This window comes from Cervus elaphus, chromosome 30 (genome assembly GCF_910594005.1).
Source record: "Cervus elaphus chromosome 30, mCerEla1.1, whole genome shotgun sequence".
Taxonomy (NCBI): Eukaryota; Metazoa; Chordata; class Mammalia; order Artiodactyla; family Cervidae; genus Cervus; species Cervus elaphus.
The window spans coordinates 36,459,345-36,478,971 of record NC_057844.1 but is presented as its reverse complement, the minus strand read 5'-3'; the positions used below and the strand labels follow the sequence as shown (position 1 = coordinate 36,478,971).

Sequence of the window (19,627 nt, the reverse complement as noted above, 5' to 3'; positions counted from 1 at the left end):
GATCTGATAGGTTAAAAGCATATTAGTGATATTTTAATTTTCATTTCTTTATGAATGAAAAGGAACATGTTTTCATATTCCTAAGAGCCCACATATTCATCTTTTCTAGGTATTGTCCATTAATGTCTTTTACCTTTTTAAATTGTGAGATTAGTCATTTTCTTATTTATTTTAGGAAAATTTTATTTTTTAAGAAAATTAGGCCTTTATGATACTAGTTGCAAAAATTTGTTTCTCAGTTTGCCATTTGTATTTTGATGTTGCTTATCATCATTTTGTCATGCAGGTATTTTAATGCAGTCAAGCTTTTTCATCTTTGGGTTTCTTTGTTCTGTATTGCTTTGTCTTTTGTCATGCGTAGAAATCTTTCCTTCACATATTATGCTTTTTAAAAATTTCCCATGATTTCTTTCTTTAAATAGTTTTATGGCTTCATGTTTATGTTGAAATTTGCATCCAATCAGAATCTTTCCTGGTATAAGACAGGACATATGGGAACAACTTTATTCCTTTCCAGATGACTTCCGACTTTCCCCAGCACCACTTATTAAATAAATCTTCTTTTCCTCGAATTGATTTGAGCAATCTTTGTTGTCTTTATCATCTCCTAACTCCCCATATGTGTTAGGATCTGTTGCTGGACCCTGTATTCTGTTTCCTAGATCAGTCTGTTATAATTGTAATTTTATAAAAGTCTTCAATATCTGAAGGGTCTGGTCCATCACTTGCTCTTTTTTCGCTTTGCTCATCTAATTGAGAAAAATTTAACCAGATATGCGTTTGTAAATCTTATTTTGAAATGTGTGTCTTGTCCTGTGTCGTGCAGTAGTAATTATATGTGCTGAGCTGTGCTTAGTCGCTTAGTCATGTCTGACTCTGTGTGCCCCATGGACTGTAGCTTACAAGGCTCCTCTGTCCATGGGGATTCTCCAGGCAAGAATACTGGAGTGGGTTGTCATGCCTTCCTCCAGGGCATCTTCCCGACCCAGGGATTGAACCCAGGTCTCCCGCATTGCAGGCAGATTGTTTACCCTCTGAGTCACAAGGGAAGCCCAAGAAGACTGGAGAGGGTAGCCTATCCCTTCTCCAGGGGAGCTTCCCAACCCAGGAATTGAACTGGGATCTCCTGCATCGGAGGAAGATTCTTTACCAGTTGAGCTACCAGGGAAGCCCCATTAATTATTTAAATATACACATTTGTCTGAACTGGGAAGGGACTACTCCTTTAAAAAAACAAAACAAAACTCCTTTACATTGGTAAAACTAAAAAAAAAAAAAAAACAAAAAATACATTGGTAAAACTAAAAGCTGATTATTTCTAAAATATCTCAAGGACTAGTAATTCATATAAAATTTGATTTTATTTACATGCATATTTTAAGGAATACTCTTTAAAATTTATTCAGATAATAGTAGTGACAGAGCATCCCTCATTCTCTTTTTTTTATACATTTTCATATTCTAGTGTAAAAGACATTACTTTAAAACTTTGGAGATTTTTTTTCAGTTTTCTCCGTTTCTTAATATTGCTATAAAGCAGTATAAAAGACTGGAATAATTTCATTCTATCATTTATTTTAGGGCTGCTAAGTTGCTTTAGTTGTGTCCAACTCTCTGTAACCCCTTGGACTATAGCCTACCAGGCTCCTCTGTCCATGGGATTCTCCAGGCAAGAATACTGGAGTGGGTTGCCATGCCCTCCTCCAGTGGATCTTCCCAACCCAGGGATTGAACCCACATCTTTTTATGTTTCTTGCATTGGCAGGTGGGTTCTTTACCACCAGTGCCACCTGGAAAGCCCATTTTAGGACTAATTTGACACTATAATATTGCTTATTGTCAAGTCTTTGACAAGTCCCTTTTATGGTCCTCAGTTTCCTCTTGTGGAAAATAAGGGGTGTTTAAAATTCTGTGATTCTAAGAACAGAGAGGGATTAAGATATTTAGTGTATTTACCGCTGACGTTGTCTCCAGCTCTCCAACTCTGTGTCTATAAATGAGGGCACTATAGGTAAGTGACCCTGAGTGTCTGGTCTTCTCAGTGCCCTGGGACAGACAGTTTCATCAGTGCTGGGAGGTCAGCTCCAGGAAGCCTGGCTGCTTGATCGTCATCCCCTTGACTTGTGCCTTCCTTATATTGTCACTTCTCTTTCTGGCAGACTCTTTCAGCATCCTCTGAATGGAAGCAAGAATCCAAACGTAAGTGTAAACTTAAATGTTGGACTGAAAAGAAACGTTCAGCACTTAACATGAGACTTTCTGAAGATTTTGAAGCTTTTAGCTTCGATGCCCTGGAAGAATCTGAAGCGGTCAGTTCTGTCTTCAGGAATGCGGAGGAGCCCTGGGGCTTGGGTCCGATGGAGTCATCTAAACAAACAGAAGTTAAACCACAATTCACAGAAGCCATCTCACAGAAAACAGCCGTTTCCGACATTCCTACTGCCCCTACCTTCTTAACTGCACCCCTCCGTGTTGGCTCTGCTTTCCACCATCATCCCAGCTCAGCACTGTTTGGTTCTCCAGCTAGTCCCAAACACTTCGGTTCCCCTAAGAAGTACCTGGAGATGGGCAGTGGTGCCAACGTTTCCCTGGACATGGCGCCTTTTTCCAGGCCACATCTCCAGGGCCCACCCTTGCGACTTGCTGCTGCTCCCAGGGCCTCGTATAGCTCCAGGTCACAGCTGCCCAGAACTGATCAAGGGGCTGCCACAGGCTTCGGTGTCCGCCCTGTTCAGCTGTGTGTTGTTTCCTGTCCTTCTACAGGTCTTCTCCCTAGTCCACTCTTGGGGTCTTTCTTTTCTTCCCCTGCCCCTCCTCCCCCCCTACCCAGGGGGGTTGTTCCCCCTCCTCCCCCTCTACCTGGGGGGGTTGGTGTTCCTCCTCCTCCCCCTCTTCCCCCTCTATCTGGGGGAATTGTTCCCCCTCCTCCCCCTCTACCTGGGGGGATTGTTCCCCCTCCTTCCTCTCTACCTAGGGGGGTAGGTGTTCCTCCTCCTCCCCCTCTTCCCCCTCTATCTGGGGGAATTGTTCCCCCTCCTCCCCCTCTACCTGGGGGGATTGTTCCCCCTCCTTCCCCTCTACCTGGGGGGGTTGGTGTTCCTCCTCCTCCCCCTCTTGCCCCTCTGTCTGGGGGAATTGTTCCCCCTCCTCCCCCTCTACCTGGGGGGATTGTTCCCCCTCCTTCCTCTCTACCTGGGGGGGTTGGTGTTCCTCCTCCTCCCCCTCTTGCCCCTCTATCTGGGGGAATTGTTCCCCCTCCTCCCCCTATATCTGGGGGGATTGTTCCCCCTCCTTCCTCTCTACCTGGGGGGGTAGGTGTTCCTCCTCCTCCTCCTCTTCCCCCTCTATCTGGGGGAATTGTTCCCCCTGCTCACCCTCTATCTCAGGGGCTTGGCATTCCTCCTCCCCCTCTTTCCTCTCCTCTTCCTTCTCACCATACTCCAGCTCCTAGGAGTGCCAGTTACAAGCTGCCAGTGGCTCCATCTGGCCCTGCTGAGGATGCCTGGCCAGACGTTACTCTGTTAGCTGTGTATGATGAACCTCTGTCATTAGACTCCCTCCAATATGATTGTTCATTTTTTGAACTTTCTTCTGAAACGGAAAGTGATAAGACAGCAGGACTTCTGACAAATAGGATTTTTAAAAAGCTGGCAAAATATGACCTGATAAGTGGCTTTACTGCAAGCGCTCAGGCACAAAAAGATGAGGATGGCCTAGTTGGCAAAGCAAGCTGGAAGAATTATGTGCCTTCAACTGAACTCTTCAGGCTTCAGACCAAGGTACTAGTCTTATCTCTCCATATATCTGTGCTTAATTAGCTTCAAAGTTCAGGATGGTGCTACACAAAGTAGCTACTCACCAGACTGCTGCTGGTCCACACTGACATGAGGAACTGTGCCAGAACGCAGCTTCCTTCAATGAGAAGCCAGCTGAGCAAACAGCATGCTTGAGGATAGCTGGTTCTTACCTATCTATTTTTAACTGTTAGGCCAGAATATCAGAAGGGAGTGTTAACATTCCTCAGTTGAAGGTCAGCATCCCTGAGTGGGTCCTGGGGTAAGACATTAATCTCCTAGGTTCTAAAACTTCTGAACTGCAGTTCACAACAATTGTCACATTGCGAAGTAAAGCACAAGTGTTGTAAGTACACTCTAAATATTAAAGTTCACAGGAATGTGACTCAACATGTGATCTTATATTAGACATTATCATTCCATTTGTGAAGGTAAATCACACTCTATAAATTTAGTTCTTGCACTGGTACTAAGACCCAATGATATATCTGTAATTAAGTTGTTTTGATGTAATATGCTCAATCGCTCAGTCATGTCTAATTCTTTGCAACCCCATCCATGGTAGCCTACCATGCTCCTCCATCTGTGGAATTTTCCAGGCAAGAGTATAGTAAAGTAGAAAAGTAACTTGGTTTAGTGTCAGTTCAAGTCCCAGCCCTTCCACTCTGAGATCCAGGGCAAGTCAGTCTTTCAGTCATCCACGCAGTGGGAGTAATAAAAGTGTCCAGCTCTCAGAAGGTAGACCAGCTGCCAGCAGCCCCCAGCTGGAGAAGCGCATGTGGGAGCAGCAACTCTCTGAGCCAGAGTGTTGGGGGTTAGGTCCTGCCGCTACTGCTTGTCAGCCGTGTGACTTTGGACAACTTGCTTAAGTTTTCGTACCTCAGCGTCCTCATCTGCACAGTGGGTTCAGTGACAGTACTTCACAGGAAGCGGCTCACAAGATAAGAAAACAGCACTCCATACTGGGTGAGGGCCGGCTGGCACATTCTGTCACTCCTGTTAGTTTTCAAATTGTTGCCATAGATCCTCTCACCCATGTGCTTACCTGCATCCCACCTCTTCCTCCACGCCCTGTGTTAGTTCACCTTGGACCTGGAGTCTGTCTGCTTCTCGGTTAGAATCCCCAGGATTAGGCTTGCAATACTTCTGTAAGCATGTGATGAAGATCCATCTTAGCTGGAGTGGGCAGGGTCTGTGAGCACAAGGAAGGTAGTTTCAAAGAGCATGTTCAACATAATTTTATCTTTAGTGGAAAAGAGTCATTTTCATATTTCTTCATAAGGACACATTTTAATGTTGAACAAAAGGAACCATGTTATTTAAAAGTTTGAGAAACATTGTTTCAAAGAATTACTAGAAGAAAAAAATGTATACTATTTTAAAAAATCTCCATACATGAACCTCTCTACTGCTTTATTACAAATGCCACCAGATATAATACTTACTGTCCATAGTATTTATGAGATTCCCAATAATACTGTGTTTGCATGTGAAGAACTTTGATTTTAGAGTAAAGATGTCTTAATTCCCTGAGTTGAAAACATATTATTCATCACATAACTCATGTGATGAAATTTTAATAATGTGGCTGAAATTTTGTTTTCTTAATTTCGTAGGATGGCTGCTGGAAACTTACACAAGAACTGGGATTTATATTAAAACTTAATACAAATATTTTAAACAACTTTCTTGAACAAAAAGGCATTCGATCTCTAGGTACGTCACTATTTTTCTATTTATAAATGTCATACTCTTAAATGTTACACATTTTTGTAAACCAGTGTCCAAATATATTTGTTACCTGTGAAAGGGATCATATTTGTTAATCATCAAAGGATGGGACTAGTTTCTAGTCATCTTTACCATTAAGTAGGATACTACCTGTGCAGATCTATTAGCATAAGTAGCAATGACTGCTGTCAAAAATGCAAGTAGCCTAAACACAAAGATCGCTTTCACGTGCACCTCACAGTCAGGTGTTGGTCCTCAGGGAAGTCCCGCTCCACACAGCGGTTTGGACATGTAGACTCCTTCTATACTGCAATTCGACCGTCATCAACATGTGTCTTTACAGTTAATTCCTGGTGAAAAGGAAAGAAGAAAAGATTACTCTGGCATCATCCACCTGGTAAACCAGAGGGAGAGAGAGAAAATGTGGCAAGGATGAGCCTCTGAGCCCCACCCAGATACTAACACAGGGAGCTGGGAAATGTACTCTTTGAATTGCACTTCTTTAAATTGCGCTAGACCAAATGTAATGACGAAAACTTGCACGGGCAGGGTGTTCTAGTTTCTGGAGTGAAAGAAGAGCTGACTAACTCCTGCCAATAACATTTATTAACCCTTGACAAAATATTTTAAAACCACTCTCTGAAGGCCTGGAATATAATCAGAAGCAGGCAGAAACTATCAGGGACACAAACCTTGAAAGAAGAGAAACAAATTAGGTGAGCTCCACTTTTATCCACCTTTTCACCTGAAGGCGCTTCTCAGTTCATGAGGCACATGGAGGTTAGAACTGAAACAGAAAGGGTTCATGGGATGATGGCACAGGGGTCAGCGTTTGAGGCTGAGAGCACCTCGAAATTAAAGGTGAGAATCCTTAATGGAGGGGACCGCAGAGCAGGGAGCTCTGAAAGCTGCATTGAAAGCTCCTTCAACTTTTGTTTTGGGATTGTGTGTGTTGTTTTTGTTGTGTTGATTTATTTGCTTGTTTTTAGAGAAACAAACTGCTACATCTGCTAGTGGAAGAAAATGCTTTGTTTTGCTCTGAAGAATCTGCAATTGTTCAGGCGTATCATAGTTCATAGATTGCCAAGAATAATGCTAATTAAATGCCAGTAAACTTTATTTATTCTTTTTGTATGGAATGTACACATTTCAGGGGATGATAGTGGTCCCTGTTCTTACCTTATACAAAACATTCTCATCAATATTGGCATCATCTGTGTAATACTCCCAGTAGATTTTCTCAATGTCTGTTCACTTAAAATTGTATGGAATGACATAATAAACAAAAAAATCTGACTTATGCACACACACGTCCCTCAGATCCTTGGCTGTCCCCTAACCCATAGATACACCAGTATGCCTTCAAGGAGTCCAGAAAAAAGCAACAATCCGGAAGCTAGAGGGCTGAGCAGAGATTTCAGCTGTCACCAAGTGTTGGGAAGACAGGATTTAGTGTTCAGATTATAGCAAATTAGACTTGCTAAATGTCTCAGGCTTTCCACTGAAACCCTAGAAGAGCCATAAAGACTGTATGTTATCTCATGATCAAGAACTGTCCAACAGGATGAGGGAAAAAAACTGAACAGCCCCACCCTAACAAGGCCTAAAGCAAAGCCTTCAGAGGATCCACCAGAACAAATGTAAAACCATGAAAGTCCTAGAAGGACACAAGGAAAACTGAAAAATTCACAGATATGTGGAGATTATGCAACATGTTACAGAAGAAAACGTGGGTCAAAAGAGAAATCAAAAAATACCTTGAGACAAATGAAAATGGAAATTGTGGTGGTGGTTATAGTTGTTTAGTTGCTAAGTCATGTCCTACTCTTGCGACCCCACAGACTGTAGCCTGCCAGGCTCCTCTGTCACCTGGTGGCTCAGTGGTAAAGAATCCACCTGCAATGCAGGATGTGCAGGTTTGGTCCCTAGGTCAGGAAGATCCCCTGGAGAAGGGAACGGCAACCTACTCCAGTATCTTTGCCTGGGAAATCCCATGGGAAAGAAAAGAGAAAATGGAAATACAACATACCAAGATTTATGGGATGCAGCAAAAGCAGTTCTGAGAGATAAGTTCATAGAGATAAATGCCTAAATTAAAAAATAAGATCTTTAATAAGCAATCCAGCTTTTTCTGCAGTCATTGAGATGATATTATGATCTTTATTCCTCGATTTGTTGAACACATTGATCAGTGTGTGGATACTGAACTGTGATGTTAACTCTTCTCTACATGTTTTGCTAGAATTCACCTGTGAAGCTGTCTGGTCCTGGACTTTTGTTGTTGGGAGGTTTTTGGTGTGTTTTTTTTCCCCCCTAATTCAGTCTTATTACTGATAATTGATCTGTTGATATTTTCTACTTTTCTTCCTGATTCAGTCTTCTTGTTGTTCAGTGGCTTAGTTGTGTCTGACTCTTTGCGACCCCATGAACTGCAGCATACCAGGCTTCCCTGTCCCTCACAACCTTCTGGAGCTTGCTGAAGCTCATGTCCTTTAAGTTAGTGATGCCATACAACCACCTCATCCTCTGTCATCCCCTTCTCCTCTTGCCTTCAATCTTTCCCAGCATAAGGGTCTTTTCTAATGAGTTGCCTCTTGCCATCAGATGGCCAAAGTATTTATTGGAGCTTCAGCTTCAGCATCAGTCCTTCCAATGAATATTCAGGATTGATTTCCTGTAGGATTGACTGGTTTGATCTCCTTGCAGTCCCAGGGACTCATGAGTCTTCTCCACACCACAATTCCAAAGCATCAATTCTTCGGCACTCAGCCTTCTTTATGGTCCCACTCTCACATCCATACATGACTACTGGAAAAACCATAGCTTTGACTAGATGGACCTTTGTTGGCAAAGTAATGTCTGCTTTTTAATATGCTGTCTAGGCTTGTCATAGCTTTTTTCTTCCAAATAGTGTGCGTCTTTTAATTTCATGGCTACATTTACCATCTGCAATGATTTTGGATCCCAAGTAAATAAAGTCTCTCACTGTTTCCATTGTTTCCCCATATATTTGCCATGAAGTAATGGGACCAGATGCCATAATCTTAGTTTTTTGAATGTTGAGTTTTAAGCCAGCTTTTTAACTGTCTTCTTTCACCTTCATAAAGAGGCTCTGTAGTTCTTCTTTGCTTTCTGCCATAAGGGTGGTGTCTGCATATCTGAGGTTATTGATATTTCTCCCAGCAATCTTGATTCCAGCTTGTGCTTCATCCACCCTGGCATTTCGCATTATGTACTCTGCATTTAAGTTAAATAAGCAAGGAGACAATACAGCCTTAACATGCTCCTTTCCCAATTTTGAACCAGTCCGTTGTTCCATGTCTGGTTCTAACTGTTGTTTCTTGATCTGCATACAGGTTTCTCAGGAGGCAGGTAAGGTGGTCTCATATTCCCATCTCTAAGAATTTTCCACAGTTTGTTGTGATTCACACCATCAAGGGCTTTAGCGTAGTCAACAAAGCAGAAGTAAATGTTTTTTTGGAATTCTCTTGCTTTTTGTGTGATCCAGTGGATGTTGGCAATTTGATCTCTGGTTCCTCTGCTTTTTCTAAATCCAACTTGAACACCTGGAAGTTCTCAGTTCACATGCTGTTGGAGCCTCGCTTGGAGAATTTTGAGCATTACTTTGCTAGCGTGTGAAATGAGTGCAGTTGTGCAATAGTTTGAACATTCTTTTGCATTGCCTTTCTTTGGTATTGGAATGAAAAACTGACCTTTTCCAGTCCTTTGGCCATTGCTGAGTTTTCCAAATTTGCTGGCATATTGAATACAGCACTTGGGAGATGCAGTCTTGGGAGATCATATATTGCTAGAAAGTTTTGCATTTCCTCTGTGCTGTGCTTAGTTAATCAGTCATGTCCGACTTGTTGCAACCCCATGGTTTGCAACCTTCCAGGCTCCTCTGTCCATGGGGATTCTCCAGGCAAGAATACTGGAGTGCGTTGCCATGCTTCCTCCAGGGAATCTTCACAACATAGGGATAGAACCCAGGTCTCCTGCCTTGCAGGCATTTCCTCTAGGTTGTCCATTTTCTTGGCATATAATTGTTCGTAGTCATCGACAATCACTTTCACAAGCAGTGTACGTCACAGGAATGTCAGTCCCCAGAACAGAAGAGTGTTTACTTTTGAAAAGCTGAGGGAAGGTTGGAGTGTAAGCAGATGGATTGGAGAACATATACAAGGGGGGCTTCAAACTTAAAATATTTTCTTTCTATTAAAGAAAAGAGAAAAATTCAAAGCTTGGAAAACTGTTAAGAGTAGGTAAGCTATGAGGTGATGGGAATATTCATCATATTATTTTTTCTACTTTTCTGTATGCTTCAAATTTTTTTAAAAAACCATTAAGTGACTATGTTGTGGTAATGCAAACAGTGCTACATATCAGACATTTTGGAAACAGTTAATTGACCTGGGAAACTACACACATGTACATAGGCATATATGGAATTCAAGTTGTTTCTTTCTCTTGTTACTCTAATGATGATGAAGATTGTAGGAGAGGAAAAATAACTCTCTCTCTCCTCTTCTGGTTCTTGGCTGAGACTCCCCTGTAATTAAAGGTTAACAAGAGAGAAACAACTTGAATTACATACGTGCATATGTACGTGTATGTATGGGAGCCAGAGAAACATCTGAGACTCAAAAAGCAGCCAGGCAGCTGAGCAAGGGAGAGGGACAGGGGCTGTAGGGCTCCCTGGAGGGTGGGGAACGGGCAGTTTATGGTCAGGTGAGGGGAAAGAATGTGTGGTAGACAGATATTTGCACTGTCTGGCGTTCAGTCTCTCAATGGAAGACTGGCAACAGCTCTCTTCCTGTTAGACAGCCCCTCTCCTAATTTATTTTAGACTGTTGCGGGTGGGGGATGTAGTAAAAAGCTTTTCCTGAGTCTCCTAAGTGTTGATTGCCTTTAGCTTTTCACCAAAGTGACAGATTCTCAGGTGGCTTATTTTGAACCCAAAAAGCCTGTGGAAAGTTTGGTTTCACAAAGTTTGGGATTGGAAAAGTAACAATATTTAAAATCAAAATATTTGTATAAAGTCATCTCAGATACATAGGTTGCCTTTAGAAAATAAAAATGGGTCAATTTCTGGGCTCAGTAGATATAAGCACTCATTTTCAATGTTGGTATTTTTCATAATAGAGTAAAATATCTTGATTTGGATAAGGACACCGGTTACCTGTATGTACTGTTAAAATCATCAAAGAGAGCAATTTATTAATCTTGAGAAGCAAACAGTCTGTAATCTCACACTTCATGAAGCAGGCAGACTCCAGTCTCGAGCCCAGAGAAGGCACAGTAAGGAAAGGGGCTGCTCGCTTTTATAGGAGGGGCGGCCGGGGACAGGAAGTGCCTCTGATTGACTGGTGCATGTCCGACCTCACAGAAAGACCCAGGAACAAGAAAATAAGCAGAGAGCCTGGGAGCTGACTTAAGAGTTGCACGTTTGACTGCCTGAGTGTGTGGTGCTTCTGGTCAAGCAGAGCATTTACAGGAACATGAAAATTATCTAAATTTTGTTTTACTGACAGGGCACCCAAGGCACGAGCAGTGCTAGAAAGTCTATTCCAAGACTACTGATCACTAGGAATAATTTGATATTAATACAGTGGTCTAATCAATGTATCAGTTGTTCATCTGTTGTATGCTTAGGTTTATTCCTCTGAGGTATTTGCAGCAGGAGCCTAGAAACTAAATTTCTTACAGTGAACTTCGCACATCTTTGGTTGTGTGGAAAGTTAGGGTGCAGGGGGTACTTTGGATGGAATTCAGTTTCCTAACAACCATCAGGATATTATGATAGACACTTGTTCCAGTTGCCCTCCTTTTCTATTTAAATAGCTGGCTAGTTAAGGACCTTGGTAAGTATTACAGAGTTTTATGATGTGCTAATGTGTTATGGTTTAATAGTAATATTAAAGTAATTCTTCAACAGAACTGTTATAAACAGGTACCGTTTGGGATGCAGTGTCTCTAACGGACAAAAACGAATGCTTCACTTCCAGGTGTAAGAGGAAGAGAGCACCTTCTAGACCTGATCGCCACGTTTCTAGTGCTGCAGTTCCTCCGCACCAAGTTGGAACAGGAGGGAATAATCATCAAATCGCTGATGAGACTGGACGATGCTTCCATTCCCAGGTGACTTTACTTCATTTATATTTTCAGTCATTTCTTTTATTATATTTGCTTATTTATTTGCCCTCAGCCTGTTTGTTTCATCTTGTTTGTTTTCATCATGAGCAAAAGCAGCTGTAGCAAGTGTATGTGTGTTGGCCAGGTTTTTATGGTCCTGTTTTATGGATCCAGTGTAATAATTATGGAGAGTAATTCCTAAATTAACAATGATGCCCCTCCTCCCCACAGAATTATCTTAATCATGAAAAGAAATTGTTTAGGCTATGGGGAATTACATTCCTATTAGGTACCCTAGTCAGCAACCGAACTCTTTCAGTGGATTTCTTGTTGTAATAAGCAAGACATGGGCGGAGAACAGGCCAGGAAGCAACTTCAGGTGCTCATAAATAGCACCCCAAGTCCTAAAGCATTATGTATAAGGCTAAAGGAAAATTTGTCTTTATGTATATTTTTTTTATTCCAGAAAATAGTGGAGTTAATAGGGAATGATTTTGTTTTTATTTTGTAAGTTTCTGTGTATAGTAAACCTCTACATTTTGAAATCATCTTTGAACTTATCTTTAAAACTTAACAAATTTTTTCAATCTGTGAGTCTTTTATTCGTCATTTATATGCCAGGTAGCAGCGTCAGCAAAAACAAACAAAACAAGTGTGTTTCCACCTAAAAGAGCATCTTGTCTCCTCATTTGCCTTTTCATGTAGTGCTTCTCTCCCAACTCTAGATCCACATAGATGAAAACAGCTTTACTGGTAACAGATCTTAAGGGGAAAAATATTGATCAGGAGGCAAGAAAGCTATTGATAATCCCCTCCCAAATACAAAAATATTAGTCAGCAGTTACTACACAAACTGCCCGTTTCACATACAGTCTCCCTTTAAGGCTAAGATTATCCTGTTTTACAAGGGGTAGAGGCAACAAGTTCCAAGAGAATTCAACCTTCTTTGAAACTAGCCCACATGCTCTACAGCGGACACCATAAGCACAGATTTTACCTGAGACCAGGGTTCAGATCCGATGGGAAAGGGAACTGGAGAGTAACAATTTTTTTAACCACTTTTACATTGAATAAAAGTGGATCGTAATTTATGCTGAGCAATTACAAATCAGCTATGTTTTTACGGAGTAATTGGAAGTAACTATTTTATAACTATTTCCTATTTGAAAACATTTTTTCAAGGCTGTAGTTCACAAGTGTGTGTATGGAGGGGAGGGATGTGGAAGATGAAAATGGATTATTTAGTTTAAAAAAAAAAAGGCTCAACCATTTCTTAACTACCTTGTAAGAAGCTGCAGTGAACTGTAAGCACAGAGATAACTGTTCACGGGAGCCTCTCACTGGAGCGCTTCCACTGTGTGTGGGTCGGACAGTGTTTGCACAGGAAGCTGGGCTCAGAGAGTGACAGTGCTGCCGGGTCCTGGTTCAGGGCTCCTCTCACTACAGCAGGTGGCTTGTATGTGCTTTTGGAAAATCTAACAATTCCTGGGCCTGGGACAAGAATACAAATAGAGACTCACATGCTATATGTCTTAAGTATTTAAAGATTATAGATTAAACTTGCAGTTAAATACATTTAAAGTTCTACCCCAACAAATACAACTTTGTAACCACCTAGAAGACCAGGCTCAGATTTAGAATTCTGGGACCTCCCTAAGTTTTATGCTCAAATGTGGCAGCATGTGACAAGTGTGTGACAAGTTCTGGGGCCCCTGCCCTTGGCTGATGCCTGGTACCACGGAGGCCTTGGGGGCAGGTATGAACACCCTGCTCGCTCACCAAAGCTGCATTTGTACCCATGCATATGGTATAGTGTTTTGTGTATACACACATGCACAGTCACACACATACACATACACACTGTTTTTTCAAAAGGCAAGATAAGGGGAAAACTAACAAAACTAATAAAATATTTTCTTTGGGGGAGAAGGAGGATACAGGATGGAAGTTAAGTTTCTCATGTACTTTGTTTTATGGTTTTGACTTTGAAACTATGTAAATCTTTTTACCTAATAAAGGCCAGATATCAGAGAACAGAGGTTGAGCATGTTAAATTATACCATGGGAATGTAGTCAGCAGTGTCTGGAATATGAGGAAATAAATGGCAAGAGAAAAAAGAGAGGAGAGGTGAAACCTATAAATTAAAGGACATTTAAAAAAAAAGGAAGAACGTTTGAAAGGAGGCAAATGTAGCCCTTATTTGGATCCCGATTTGAACGAGACCCATTGTACTTTTTAAAAAGGACAGGGAAATTTAAACATTACCTGAATATTTTGTGATATTAAAGAATATTCATAACTATTTTTAAGTTTCACATTTAAGAAAAAGTTCTCTTCTCTTAGAGATAATATAGACAAAATTAAAATAAATGAGTAGATCTGTTTGTACCCTCTTACAAGGACTGATTAAATTCTCCACTTCTGGGGAATTCCCTGCTGGTCCAGTGGCTAGGACTCCATACTATCACTGCCAGCAACCCAGGTTCTATCCCTGTTCTTAGAACTAAGATCCCACAAGCCATGCAGCTCAGCCATAAATAAATAATAAATTCTCTACTCCCAACATCATCAGACACAAAAGAGGTACTCAGAAAATAATTAACTGAGCAGTTTACTATATGTAATATATAAGTTCATTTTAAAAAGCAACATGTTTTAAATGAATATCTGGAAAAATACCTTGAAGAACCAGTGGAAGGGACTGTTTGATTTACAGGCACAACCAGTGAGCCACCTCCTCTTTTTAAATCTTTCCAACTATGATAGCCACTGGAATAAGTATTGATAACTTTGAGTCGCCTTTTGAATTGTTATGGCACAAACTATTAAGTGAAGATTTTGAAAAACAGTGAAGTATATCCCATCACACATCATAACACCCATGCTGTTACCATATCACTGTTATTGTATGGGCAGAATGATTTGTTGGCACTTTATAAAAATATTTTAAGTAATTTTTGTTTCCTATTTATGCATATTTAAAGCTTTTATATATTTTCGGCTTCATGATGTACATAACATTAATCCAGTAGCACATTGCTTGGAGGTATATTAACAAAATTTTCATGTTAGTAGAAACATCAAAGTTTAGAGGCCATCTGGATTCGTGAGAATATTTAAAATCATCTTGCTGCTTTTAGTAGTTAGTAACTGTCCATAGACTAATAATTATTGGGTCTTTTTAACCATGCTGGGTATGCCAGCTATTTAGTATGTTCATGTCATCATATTCAGCTAACATTTATTGATTGCCAGCTTTGGGCCAGAGACTGTTAAACTTTAAATTCATGCTTTTTGTTAATCCCCACAACAAACCCATAGGATCTTGTATCACTGTTGTAACTGAAGAAAGAGACTTCCAGTGATAAATGAAAGCTGTAACAATATCACACAACTAGGGAATTCCCTGGTGATCCAGTGGTTAGGACTCTGCAGGTTCACCACTGAGGGCCGGGGTTCAATCCCTAGTCAGGGAACTAAAATCCCACAAGACAGCTGGCCAACACAACAAAAAACCAGTATCACAACCAGTGCTGTGTGATCACAGAGGCAGGATTTGAACCCAGCTCTTAACCACCACACTACTCTGATGGCTCTTTCCCAGTTCATGGGGGAAAAAAACAGAAAGATGGAGAAAATTCTCCAGGTTTTCAGTTTCCCCCATATTCTTTAGTATATATCACCACTTGTTTGCTAGCAAGTTCTAGCAGACAACAAAACAATGAGGAAGTAGCTAACTAATACTAATGAGCAATCCCACAGTTTTTCTGAGTCTTTAGTTGAATAACCGACACCATTTTCTGGACACAAACTTGAAGTTTTTATGTTATGCACATTTTACAAGTAAGTTGTTCCTTGTTTGTGTGCTAAAATTAAATATATACCAGTATCTTGGGTGACTCTCAGGTACTTTACAAGTAAATAATGAAGTTGAGAATTCCTGGGACAATAAAAAGGAGAGAGAAATGAAAGCCTTTGTAAAATAGCATCAAGCTTGTCCTTGAAGGACAGAAAGGGGATGACAACAAGTAAACATGTAAAGGGCCGGAGAAGCTGGAGTTGTCCTGGAGTGAGAAGAACGTGTGTCACACACAGGGAAGCTGGGCAGTGAGGGGGCTACTCTGTTTCCAAGTAGTTGAATGCGTTTAATGCACTATGTCAGACAGGTGGAAGAACTTTCACAAAATGTCAGAGGAAAAAAAGAACTGCTTTTATTAAGTATCTTAATTTTTGACAGATTTTGTCTGATATAATGTGCTGGATTTGGTACCACATAACATTTCATATGTAATTATATTCTGAAATTGATGGAAAAATGTGTTTAATCTAGGAATATTCCCTGGGATTGTGAGAAAATAAAGAAAGCCAGTGAGTGGCTCAGAAGAACTGAAGGGCAGTACCCATCCATCTGCCAGCGGCTGGAGCTGGGTAAAGACTGGGACTCTGCCACCAAGCAGCTACTGGGGATCCTGCCCAGAGACGCCACCTCCGCTCCTCACAGGCTCCTTAAGCACAGCCAAGGCTGACGCACATTCACTTGTCTTTTAGCCTGCACTCATGCCTCATGTGTATGATAATCAGATATAATTGATGCCTATAATGAAATCTAATTACGATTTTATTCAGTATAACAATCACTTTCAAATAAATGGAAAAGGCTATTGTTTCAGTGAACTAACAAGCAATTGTACAATAAAAATTTCAAGGAATTCCCTGGTGGTCCAGTGGTTAGGACTCCAAGCTTTTAATGCTGTGATTCTGGATTTGATCCCTGGTCAGGGAACGAAGATCCCACAAGCCAAGCAGTACAACCAAAAAAAACTTTTTTAGATAAAAATTCTAATATTACAGAATTTTTTTTTTAACCAGAGGTTGGGGGAGGGTAGAGATTGGATGAAGGTGATCAGAAGGTACAAACTTCCAGTTACACGATAAATAAGTACTAGGATGTAATGTGCGGCATGAAAATATAATTAACACTGCTGTATAGTACATATGAAAGTTGTTCAGAGACTAAATCCTGAGTTCTCATCACAAGGAAAAAATAATCTTCTTTTACTCTGTGCCTGTATGAGGTGGTGGGTATCACTAAACTACTGTGATCATCATTTCATGATGTTTGAGAGTCAGATCATGGTGCTGCCATCTTAATCTTATACCGTGCTATATGTCAATTATATCTCAATAAAACTGGGAGAAAAAATTAAATCACTACCCTACTTGGACCTGTAAACTCCACTGGTAGGAACTGTACTTCTAGAAATTCATCTTACAGAAATGTGGACACATTGACACATGCAGGTATCATATGTGCATATATACATAGTGCCATCACCCAGCATACACAATAGAGCCCATTTTAAAAGTTCTATAAATAGGTGTTTGCAAGATAAAAATCTATCATGTCATATTCCAAACTAGTTACATTTGAGGAATAGAAACTTTATTTCTATCTTATATACTTTGAATTTTAAAAGTTGAAATAAAAAAAATTTAAAAATTTTACAAGGAACGTATGTACTTAGTTTTTATTTCAAAAATACATAAAAGCAGAGTAAATAGTGTAATGACCCCCATCAAGACATAAAGTATTTTGTCAGTCTTTTTACATGTAGAACAATCTTCTCTCCCTTCTTGCTGCTGAGGAACTGGTCTCGCTGTCTTACCAAATGTCCCACATTCTGGATATGTCTGTGTCCATTTCTCTTTCCCCATATTTCCTGTAAACTGGGAATTAAATCTGTAGTCCCGAGGAGATTAAGGATCAACGTTTTTGTCAACCTGAACCATGAAGTTTGGTTGATCTGCTTTATTTTGTTAACATTGATTAGCAGGTTTCCAATATGAAGTTGTTTCCCTACAACCAGCATTTATCTGTGGAGAGATACTTTGACATCCAGTTCCTTATCAGTCAAATGATGATGTTGTCTGAATCATTTTAAGAAATATTGTGGTTCTCTATTTTATTTCCTTCTTCTTATTAGCTAGAATTCTGAAATAATAAGCTGTCCCCCATCAACTAATGTTGCTTTATTTAAAATTATAATTTAAATATTTAAAATGTTTTTATTTAATATTGTAAATATCTCAAATTATTAGAATTGCTGCCCTACTTTAGAGGCTGAGAGTCCCTGGAAGGCAGGCTCTGATGTATTTATCTTTATGTTCCTAACACCTAGGATGCACTTAGCAAGCCAGCACAAAGATCTGCTGCATCAGAGTCATAATCTGTTCATTTAAATTTTGTAAATTAATGTTATTTTGTAAATTGTCAAATAAAAACTGTCACTTGCCATCTGCCTCTACAAGGATGAGGTCATTAGCCACTGCAGTCTCTGACCTGCAACACCCCCTGAAAGGAACTTAGGGCCAGGATCAGGAATGAGGCTCTGTGCTCTGGGAAAAACTCGCAGGACTGGCTTTCAGATATCTTCTGGAGATTTTATGAGCCCAATTCTCGCACCTCCTCATACCTAGAAAAGCACTAAAGTCAGTAACAAGGACACCTGCTCCTCGTGACTAGCAGCGGCCCTCTGCCAAAGCAGGTGCTTGAGTGTGAGGACCCCCTTCACTGAAGTGACACCTGTGCTGAGCCCGCACCTCTTTGGAGCAGTTCCTCCAGTGCTGGGGAGAGCCTGTCTCCTGCATATAGTTCTCATTTTACCCCAAATAAGACCTTGCTCACAGTTCTCACCTTGTGCATTAATATCCGTCAACAAAATTCAAGGTTAAATAAAAAGCTCCACTGCCACAAAGTCTCTTGTTGCTTATTTGCAATTCAAAGAGAAAAATACTTCACCTAACTACCGTGGGAGCAAAGAAGAACTAAAGAGCCTCTTAATAAAAGTGAAAGAGGAGAGTGAAAAAGTTGGCTTCAAACTCAACATTCAGAAAACTAAGCTCATGGCATCCGGTCCCATCACTTCATGGCAAATAGATGGGGAAACAGTGACAGACTATTTTGGGGGCTCCAAAATCAGTGCAGATGGTGACTGCAGCCATGAAATAAAAAGACACTTACTCCTTGGAAGAAAAGTTATGACCAACCTAGACAGCGTATAAAAAAGCAGAGATATTACTTTGCCAACAAAGGTCCGTCTAGTCAAGGCTATGGTTTTTCCAGTAATCTGAGAGTTGGACTATGAAGAAAGCTGAGCACCTAAGAACTGATGGTTTTGAACTGTGGTGTTGGAGAAGACTCTTGAGAGTCCCTTGGACTGCAAGGAGATTTCCCATCCTAAAGGGAAATGAGTTCTGAATATTCATTGGAAGGACTGATGCTGAAGATGAAACTCCAATACTTTGGCCACCTGATGCGAAGAACTGACTCATTGGAAAAGACCCTTATGCTAGGAAAGATTGAAGGAAGGAGGAGAAGGGGACGACGGAGGATGAGACGGTAGGACGGCATCACCAACTCAATGGACATGAGTTTGATTAAGCTCCAGGAGTTGGTGATGGACAGGGAAGCCTGATGTGCTGCAGTCCATGGGGTCGCAAAGAGTCGGAGACGACTGAGCGACTGAACTGAACTGAACTGTGGGCGAGAGTTCATTTGGCGGGGGGGGGGGGGGGGAACGACACACTTTTTGTCAATCACTTATAACCTGGACAATTTACTTTCTATCACGTTCTCTGATTTTTCCTGGGGGGGGGGGGGGCGGGGAATCCCAGCTAGAACTTAGAAAAGAAACGTTTTCCTTATCTTTAAACAGCACTCCCCTAAACTGTAACAGCACTGTGAGTTGCGTTTGACTGGATCCTAGGCGTTTATCCTAGCTACATCACCCAGATAAGAATTTCTGGCCCGCCCACTCCACTCCCCGCCAGCTTCCCGCCAGCCGCGCCCCGCGCCCCCCGCCCTGCCCCTCAAGCCCCGCCCCCCGGCGCTGCCCCGAGACTCTCGCCAAGGCCTTACGTCGCGGCTCTTCCTTCCGCCCAAGGCACCTCCCCGCTAGGCCCGCCTACC

At 41.1% G+C, this 19,627-nt stretch overlaps 1 protein-coding gene and 1 long non-coding RNA gene across 4 annotated transcripts in view; one reads left to right on the top strand and one right to left on the bottom strand.

Annotated features, from left to right (window-relative positions):
- Positions 1–17,170, top strand: part of PARP4 (poly(ADP-ribose) polymerase family member 4) — a 70,211-nt gene extending 53,041 nt beyond the window's left edge. For 2 of the 3 annotated variants that reach the window (XM_043891541.1, XM_043891540.1), the window contains 4 exons: positions 2,160–3,779; positions 5,411–5,510; positions 11,531–11,663; positions 15,989–17,170. In XM_043891541.1, coding sequence (XP_043747476.1) covers positions 2,160–3,779; positions 5,411–5,510; positions 11,531–11,663; positions 15,989–16,184 — 2,049 coding nt within the window. In that variant the 3' untranslated portion in view covers positions 16,185–17,170. The remainder of the gene's footprint in view (positions 1–2,159; positions 3,780–5,410; positions 5,511–11,530; positions 11,664–15,988) is intronic. The other variant, XM_043891542.1, reaches the window with a different exon arrangement.
- Positions 4,852–19,606, bottom strand: LOC122686474. Its single transcript, XR_006338789.1, has 3 exons — positions 19,577–19,606; positions 5,760–5,875; positions 4,852–4,986 (listed from the first exon to the last, which is right to left on the bottom strand). It is a non-coding gene; the product is annotated as an uncharacterized LOC122686474 (long non-coding RNA).
- Positions 19,607–19,627: the final 21 nt, after the last annotated feature.